Source organism: Olea europaea, unplaced genomic scaffold, assembly GCF_002742605.1.
Source record: "Olea europaea var. sylvestris unplaced genomic scaffold, O_europaea_v1 scaffold705, whole genome shotgun sequence".
Lineage (NCBI taxonomy): Eukaryota > Viridiplantae > Streptophyta > Magnoliopsida > Lamiales > Oleaceae > Olea > Olea europaea.
This window is the reverse complement of record NW_019265446.1, coordinates 139,207-148,791: the sequence shown is the minus strand read 5'-3', so window position 1 is coordinate 148,791 and position 9,585 is coordinate 139,207. Positions and strand designations below refer to the sequence as shown.

Here is a 9,585-nt window from a genome sequence, read left to right as displayed (position 1 = left end):
CTTAATATAACTCCTGTTTCTCCAAAGCCAGAGTCATCTCCTTCTCCTATTGAAAAAGCATTGCCAGCTTTTCTGTATCCACTAGAGTTGGTTTCTCACTCTTTTCCTACAACTGCATCGATTTGATAGAAAGAAAGTGACAGCGGCGATTTTCGATAGGTCTTTCGAAGAAGAAGACCTCATCAGATTTTGATTTGGGGGAGTGGCATGGGGTGGAGGGGGAGTGTGGTTATATATTTATTTTTAATTTTTGGGGTTTTTAACTTAATTTTTTTAATTTATTTAATATGAGAAAAATGCATGGTACAATTATATTCTTTTTAATTAGGTCAAAATTGGTTAAAATTTGACTTTTATGGTCAATTAACGGTCGAATGGATGGATTTCAGTTGCATATTAATGCAAGATTAGGACTTTTGGCGACACAAAATGAAGGTTATGATAAAATCTGTAAAAATTGAAAATGCTTGAGACCACCGTTGCAATTTTCCCTTCAATAAAGTCGTCCGGTGACACATTTTACCTTCATAAACCCCAATTGAATCCCCAGTCTGTTTCACAAGGCAAAACGACGAAGGAGCAGAAAAACCCACAATTATGTACGGGGGAGGTCAGTAGATCTCGTAGACTCTCCTATACGTAAATGTATACACATAACTTGGGCATAATTTTGGCGTCTTTTTTGCTGCAGATGAAGTTTCGGCTGTAGTGGTAGACTTGGGTTCGCATACCTGCAAAGCTGGTTATGCTGGTGAAGATGCGCCGAAAGCTGTTTTTCCATCTGTGAGCTTACTAATTCTCTTATAAAATTTCTTTTGCCCTTTTTGACATTTTGTTTTGGTTGTGGTAGCGCTATGTGGTTTTCTGGGAATGATCCTGGAGTTTTTCCAGCTGTTTGTGTTTGAGTGCTCGATTAAGAAACTAACCATTGCCCAATTTAGACTAGTTGTTTGAAGTAGGTGGAAGATGAACCCTTTAAATGTAGTTGAAAATTTTGAACTTGAAGCAATACAGGTGTAAAGAAGCACTGAAAAACAGTAACCTGAATGTTGTGTCAACAACTTGCAAACACAGCTTCGCACAAACTGACACTGGAATTTACTGCAGCTGAAATAAGGAATTTATGATACTAAACCCCCGTTTGGCCCCCATTTTTTCAAATTAAAATGGGGGAATAGTATTTTGTTGGAGAATGAGTGGTTGAAAAAGAAGGAAATGCAAAATATTATTGTATGGAAGATTGTATGATTGAAAATAGGAGCGAGAAAAATGAAGTTTAATTCAATGGTGGCCAAAACGGGCAAAATTCAAAGTAAAACAGAATAGGGGAGGGATTAAACGATGTAAAATAAGAACGAGGAGAGGACTGAATTTAATCACTTCAATTAACAACCATTTGGCAGAAAAATCACTGACTGATGATTCCCCTTTGCACATGGGTCACATATATATACAACCTTAAAGCCGAAGCAAAATGTGTGTTTCCCTATTTTAGCATCAATATGTATTTAACTAAACTAACACAATTTAAACTAAGCAAAACGGCTTTATATGTATTAATGATAAACGACGTCGCTTCCATATTCAAATCACAGTTACTTCTATTGGCTCTTCCCTTCCGGCTCTTCTCTTCCATTTTGCCTTGAGTCCCTTACTTATATTGCCATTCATGACACGTTGAATGGCAGGTGAAAGAATTTTCCCAGATTTTAGTGGCCTTTGCAATATATAGGCTTTCCTTTGGGAGGTAATCTATTATCCATAGAGTTTTGGTCTCCTTGGGAGGGAAGATTAACTCATATCCAATAGGTTTTCTCAAATTTATTTATTTTATTTATTTTCATGTCTAAGCTCATATTTGGGTAATGTTTATAGATAATCAAACCACTTTTTATCTATATCTACACTTTCGTTAGACCTATAAGGGTTGCCCACTTGTCCAACTCTAATTTATATTGATTTAATAACTTAAACTGTACAAGCTTTAAGTTTAGGATGCCAGGTAGACTTATAGATGTTCTGGAGTTACTTAAGAGAGACTTTCTGCAGGGTGAGGATGTTCAAAAAGTTAATTATAGCTTGGAATTTGTAGCAAGAAGTAAAGGTGGAGGTAGTTTAGGAATTTCAAATCTTAGAAAATAGTTCGCTCTGCTTGGAAAACAGCTTCGGAGTTTTCCTTCGAGGGTAGAGTGGTAAGAAGGCAGTATGATTTGAACCAAAATGATTGGGATTCCATAAGATCTTTGAGAGGCTCCCTTGGATACCTTTTGAAGTTCTTATCTTTGCAAACCTGGCCCAAGATGAAACGCTTGTTGCAAAGGTGATTTCTCCATCCGGATTATGAACAATTTTTGTACCAGTAGTATTAGAATTGTTGACAAAAATAACATGACAATGAATGAATACACAGGGGAATTTATCGATTAAATGCTTGAGTTAATTTGTCTGAAACTGAAGCTCAATTAATTGCTCGATATATAGGAGGCTTGAAATTAGTCATTCAAGATCGACTGGTTCTCCAAGAGATTTGGACCATGACAGACGCAGTCAATTTAGCAATGAAAGTGGAAAATCAGATGAATGGAACTACAGCCCGTACTCAAGGAAATTTTCGACGCCTTAAGCTATTCAACGAAGATAATTTAGTGATGGTTCATCTAAAAAAAAATCGTTTTCCTGTTGGCACTTACAATAAACTTAAAGATAAGAAGATTGATCATCTTCGCATTCTTCAAAAAATTGGCGATAATGCTTATTAAGTTGATCTTCCAGCAGATATGAACATTTTCTATATTTTTAATGTTGTTGATATTTATGAATACTTTCCTCCAGATGAATTTTTCTTGCAAACACAAAACTCTAGGGCGAGTTTTCTTTCAAGTGGAGGGGATTGATGTAGTACAACTACAATAGGATTCCTACTACAATTGTATTTTAGGAGTTTATTTTCTTTTTAGTTTTATTGTGTTAGGACTTCTATTTTATTGAAAGTTTTAATTAGATTAGAGTTTTATTAGTTCACTAGTTTCCTTATTTCAATTTCCTAGTACTATTAGGAATAGGAATAATTTGCCTACAAATATAGACGCTATTGTACAATTTTCAGTTAATTATTCATTATTCAATCAATAGAAGCATATTATTCCTATATCGTTTTATATTTCTTTCATTATAATTCTTATTACAAGAATTCAAATACGCTTCCGCACCAGAATCATGCAACTTGCTTATTTATTGCTAATTCAAAGGGCGACAACTTTGCTTTAGGCATCATTCTCCAATTCGATCGTTTGCTATGTCAAAAAGGGTCTCAATATGAGGTCAAAACTCCGGAGCATAACTTGTCGGTTGAAAATTGATTTGTGATCTTATTTGATTAAATTTGATCCCTTTGACATCTTTATTCATCCAATTGACTCCCAACACTCTCGGATCTTCATCACGAGGTTCAACACAACTTTTGATTAATTGCATTTTAGTCCCCGAACTTTGGATATCTTACAATTTGGTCCTTTCATTCGCCAACTTTTGCCTATGTCCTTCAATTTAATCAGCCTATATCACAATATCAAAATACACATTAAAACGCTCTAAAACATTCTCAAGGGTAACAAAATAATGAATTAAGTGACATAAATATAATGAGTGTGGAGCACTCATCAATGTGGTTAAAAAGAAGAAATTTTTTTGAATTTGCGTGTAAAATTATTTTTGGGAGAATGTGTGGTTGAAAATGATTTTTGAAAAAAATAAGTTTTTGGAAAAATGAGTGCCAAACATAAGCTTAATAAATTCAAGTTTCTTGTTCAAAAGAAAGAAAAAAGGATTTGCCGAACTTCAAACAAGAAAGTGATAAAGAGTAGAGATCACATCTAGAATCTGTAGGGATTAACTTGAGGTCAGTCTCACTTCTCTTGCAAGGTATTTCCTGGAGAAATATGAAGGAAAGAAATTGTTGGACTAATTTGTATGGAATAGGCGTCATTTCTAGCTTCCACATGTAATGTGTTACTCTTAAGTCTTAATTATTTATAAATCCATAGGATTTTAATTTTTGATTGCAAACTCTTTCCTTTGTATTAATGTCTCGGATCAGGTTGTCGGATCAATTGATCAAATGGAAGTTGATGATCCTGATATTCCTGACAAGAATTCAGGATCTGCCCCAGATACCAAATCCAAGGGTAATCGCAAATTTTATGTCGGATCTCAAGACCTGGGATTCCGCCGCGATCACATGGAGGTTAGCTGGTTTAGTTGCACACATTTTTTTAAAGATTTAGTTTTCGTTCTATGTTCTTGTGTGCTATCATAGAGCCCAATGAAATATCAGGTGCTGTCACCCATCAAGGATGGAATAGTTATCGACTGGGATATGGTTGAAAGCATATGGGACCACGCCTTGAGGTAATTCTTTGTTCACCTCACAAATCTTCATGATTTCCAGCTTTTTAATGCTTTAGCGGTAGCTTTGTCCAGTTGTTGAAGGCTGCAGTTCTCTGTTAACAGGTTTTATGCATTTTAGATATTTTTGACATGTAATTTCATAATTACAATGTTTTAAATTGTAGGAAATGCCTGTTAATTGATCCAAAAGAGCATCCTATGCTACTTGCTGAGCCATGTTCTAATACCCAACAACAGAGAGAAAAGTAAGCTAACTTAAAGTCTGAAATACTTTAGTGGTTCCATGACTTGTACTCATGTGTCTGCATACTTTCTTGTTTTTGCTTGGCATTTCGATATCCCGCTCCCATCTAATACAAAATAAAAACCATCAAGAGCATGAGTCTATGCAGTTGTTCTTTGTTGCATTTATATCTCAATTAAGTGATTATTTGTTTTAAATATTATAATTTTTAGCTTGCATCTTGTTAATTTGTCCATTGGTAACTCATCTTTCTAGTTTGCCTTTGGGGCAGTTAATCGTCACTTTCTTTAACATAATTCACTTCAAAATCACTTTCAGTCTGATGTTGAATCAAAATTAATTGGGGACATGTTAGGAAACAAATGTAGCATTTATTACACATGGGTATCTAAAACACTTAAGATTTAGGTGAAATGTCCTTGAAGAGGTGGGTAAGATAAGTTTTCTAAGTTTGTAATTTATGAGATATGACAGCGAAGAGTTTCCAGAATAATATTTGGCTTGGAGATGAGAAGCTTAAAACTAGATTCCTTAATCTATGAGTGGATAAGTTGAGATGTGAAACAAAATTAATGTCTTGGGTCAAAACAAGCGCACAAAAGTGTTCAGTGCAGATGATATGAAAAAGAAAAATAGGTCTAGTAAGATTCCTTAATCCTTATTGGCCTGCTAGAGACTTGAGCTCTTCATTTTTTTATGATTTGTTAGTTAGAATTTTTGATACGAAGGGGTTGCAATAAGTTCATTTCGATTTTGTCATAATCTCCAAGTAATAGTAGCACATTTACTAGCATCAAGTTTATTTTTTCTTCTACCATATTCTGGTAATAATTTTTTTTATCACTATAAAACATTTAATATCATTTTGTCACACTGCGTGCTTGAGTTTTTGGTAAAATATGGCATTTTGAGCTCTTTTGGCCTTCCTTAAATCCTAGAAACGCATTTCAAACTGTTGCACTTTCTCTTCATTAGTCCGTTTTACTGCTTGACCTGCACCAGATCTAATATCTGTGAGGAAACCATCCTGTTTCTGCTTCACTCAGTTATTTTCCATCGTTTGCTTTAATAGAGCAAGCTTCATAGGTAGAAGACAGAAAGTAGAAGCTGTAGAGATGCTAGATGTAAGATTTATGGTTGAGTAATTGTTTCCATCTTTTTGGGTTCTTCAGTGGCAGAAATTTGTAGCTGTCTATATGGAAGTTTCTGAGGTCCGTTAGAGAAGTTTTAGCATACTAGGTGAACTATATGTAACACAAGTTAGGCTTAAGGAAATTTGAGTTCACAATGAAGAAACAATCTCATTTTCTAAAAAAGTAAATTGGTGTATGATGAAATCTTAAGTTGAGATTTTTTGGAAGGTCATATCTTATTATTGCTTTGAAGTCTTAAACCAACATTGAGGAATACTTGATAAACATAGCAACTGAGGGAGTGCACTAGCGTTTCTTTTTGAGATGTTTGCTAATTCCTATGGATTTAACATGTTCAGTAAAAGTTGTGAGACGAAATGTTCAAAAAGCAACTGCAAGATAAGTCATGTCGCTGATTGGAATAAACCTCCAATATATGTTGATGAGATCAATTCGTCTCAAGAAAGTGTGACTATAATGACTCGGGCCTCTGTGCTTAAGTCGATATAACATATATAGTCTGCTTTGGGAGAATCTGAGTCTATTTTATCCTTCACGGATTTTTATCACGTCACCAAGATTCGAAGTCAAGAACTATGTCTTATGAGAGATTTGAGTTGAATCCTGATACCAATTGAGCTTGGTCATTATTGAGAAGTTTCAATCTTTTCAGGTTCTTCAATGGCAGAAACTCATAGTTGTCTGTATGGAAATATTTGAGTTCTAGTAGAGAAGTTTTAGCATACTAGATGAACTAGTTGTACCACAAGTTAGGCTTAAGGAAAGTTGCGTTCACAACGAAGAAACAATCTCCTGTTCTGAAAAAGTAAACTGGTGTATGATGAAATCTTGAATTGAGTTTTTTTGGAAGGTAATATCATATTATTGTTATGAAGTCCTAAACCAACATTGAGGAATACTTGATGAAACATAGTAATTGAGTGAATGCTCTAGCATCTCTTTTTGAGATCTTTGCAAATTCTGGTGAATTTAACATGTTCGGGTAAAAGTTCTGAGACGAAAATGTTCAGAATGCAACTGTGAGATAAGTCGTGTCACTGATTGGAATAAACCTCCAATATATGTTGATGAGATCAATTCGTCACAAGAAAAGTGTGTAATGACCCCGGCCTCTGTATCAAAATCATTTCATCATAGGCGTTGTCTGCTTTGGGAGAGTTTGAGTCTATCTTACCCTTCACGGATTTTTATCGGGTCACCAAGATTCAAACTCAAGAATCATGTCTTATGAGAGATTTGAGTTGGATCCTGATAGCAATTGAGTTTGGTCATTATTGAGAAGTTGTTTCAATCTTTTTAGGTTCTTCAATGGCAGAAACTCGTAGTTGTCTATATGGAAATATTTAAGTTCTAGTAGAGAAGTTTTAGCATACTAGATGAACTAGTTGTACCACAAGTTAGGCTTAAGGAAATTTGAGTTCACAACGAAGAAACAATCTCATGTTCTAAAAAAGTAAACTGGTGTATGATGAAATCTTGAATTGAGTTTTTTTGGAAGGTAATATCATATTATTGTTATGAAGTCCTAAACCAACATTGAGGAATACTTGATGAAACATAGTAATTGAGTGAGTGCATAGCATCTCTTTTTGAGATCTTTGCAAATTCTGGTGAATTTAACATGTTCGGTAAAAGTTCTAAGACGAAATGTTCAGAAAGCAGCTACAAGATCAGTCATTTCGCTGATTGGATAAACCTCCAATATATCACAAGAAAAGTGTGACTGTAACGACCTGGGCTATATGCCCAAGTTGTTATATTTTATGTATTGTCTGCTTTGTGAGAGTGAGTCTTATTCTTCACAGATTTCTATCGCATCACCAAGATTCAAACTCAAAAACTCTGCCTTATCAGAGATTTAAGTTAAATTTTGGTCCCAATTGAGCTTGTGCTAGAGACCTGGGTCATTAATAACGACCAGACCTACTTGAGTCTCTAATTTACATGTTAACGACTTGACTTCTATGCTCAAGCTATTAACTTACGTACTGTCCGCTCTGGGAGAGTCTGAACCCCTCTTATCCATTACAAATTTCCATCACGTACACAAAATTCGAACCTAAGATCTCTGCCTTATGAGAGATTTAAGTTGAATCCTGATACCAATTGAGCAAGTGTTCGAATATTGGGGGGACGCAATATAAATTCTTTAAGTATAATATGGATTTAGATTCTCCCAAAGCGCTTGGGCACAATAGTCCGAGTCGTACAGTGACAACTGTTATGATATAATTGTTTGGTGCAACATGTGAAGTGCTAAAAAAACCAGGTGAAACCACTTGGGGAAACCTTAGATGCTATAATATGCATATTTTTTAAGGTAAAGTACTACACTAGAACTTCTGTTTTGGAGCTTGATTTTCGCGCTATGAAAACCATGGAATATTTACTGTTAATAGTGAACATTAACTTTTATTAGCTTCAGCGAGAGCTTTGCCATCGAAATGTTGACAGAAATTTAAAAGAGCCTTGTTCCAATCACTATGGTTGATTTATGTTGCTACCTCCTTATATTGATGGTATTAGTATCATTGTAAGTAGCTATGGTCTGGAACATCGACATTATCTTTGCATATAATGGATTAATGCTTTTTGATTGGGAGGGCAGTTTAGATGGTCAAGCGATTTGACAATATGAACATTAAGAAGGATGATAGCTGACTTACTTTTTGTTAAGATAGTATTGTTGCTTTAAGTTTTGGAGTTGCTTCTCTAAAGTAATGCACAAAGATATATGTAGGCTAGCAAATGAAAATCGGATGAGCTACTTGTTGTGCCAATTTAGAATACTGTGCAGGTTGAAGGACCAAGGAAGGGGAAACAGAAAGAAGGATCGGAAGGATTGTCTGAACATCCTATCAATCATGAAAGGTTGAAATTTGATAACGAATAATAACTTAGGCAGGAAAACTAGGTGGCCTTCTAAGGCTATTCACATGACTACTGCCTTCAATCTGGCTCTTGATTTTGTTTATGACCTAAATTCTCTAAAAAACTATCTTCACTACAAGTACAAGTACTAGAGTTTTTTGTGAACATAACCTAGGGTATTTTGTTGATTCTCATATCAGGACAACATTGATGGTTATACTATAGACAGCTCATTATCATTTTATTTTTGTAACATAAGCTTATTTGAGATTTTTCAGTAATATACAAGAATTTGAATGCTCATGTTTTCCTAAGATCCTGGAGGCTTGTTTCCCTTGAAAACTATTGCACTCTCTCTTTATTAATCTTTTGTACAGCAGATTAATCGCTTCCATTTGCACACAGCTTTATAGTATTTTGAATTAGACTCTCTCCTTTTTGTTTTTAGCGATCTGCATTGAATGATAGTCGCAGGTGATTGGGTGGACATGAAGATAAAGTGATTCTTTCTCATGGCAGTAATATTTGCCCAAAACTATGTACAATACCAATTGACTGATTCTTGTGAGGAATATTGAGAATTTAGAGCCCATTTAGGGTTAAGATTTTGCCTGGGAAGCTACTCATGATGCATTCCTCTGGGCCCTTCACTGTTCAGGAAGGGACCATACTGATGATCTGTCGCTATAGTGTCTAGCAGTGTGGAATATTCATGGTATCTTGGTTTGTTTTGTTGAAATCTCATGGGCTCTAAGTCGAAATTTTGAGGAACTCCTGCTGAGATGGTTACAATTATGATGGAGGAGCTTTGAGGGGTTTAAAGAATTATCTGTATATTAAAGGTGTCATTTTTGATACATCTAATCTTGGCTTACTCAAGGACAATCATACATCCATTATTTATTCCTT

The 9,585-nt window shown here is 35.0% G+C and overlaps 1 protein-coding gene across 1 annotated transcript in view; it reads left to right on the top strand.

The window, feature by feature from the left end:
• Positions 1–506: 506 nt before the first annotated feature.
• Positions 507–9,585, top strand: part of LOC111390685 (actin-related protein 4-like) — a 34,471-nt gene continuing 25,392 nt past the window's right edge. The window contains exons 1-5 of the mRNA XM_023015751.1: positions 507–610; positions 692–783; positions 4,097–4,243; positions 4,334–4,407; positions 4,572–4,652. Coding sequence (XP_022871519.1) covers positions 598–610; positions 692–783; positions 4,097–4,243; positions 4,334–4,407; positions 4,572–4,652 — 407 coding nt within the window. The 5' untranslated portion in view covers positions 507–597. The remainder of the gene's footprint in view (positions 611–691; positions 784–4,096; positions 4,244–4,333; positions 4,408–4,571; positions 4,653–9,585) is intronic.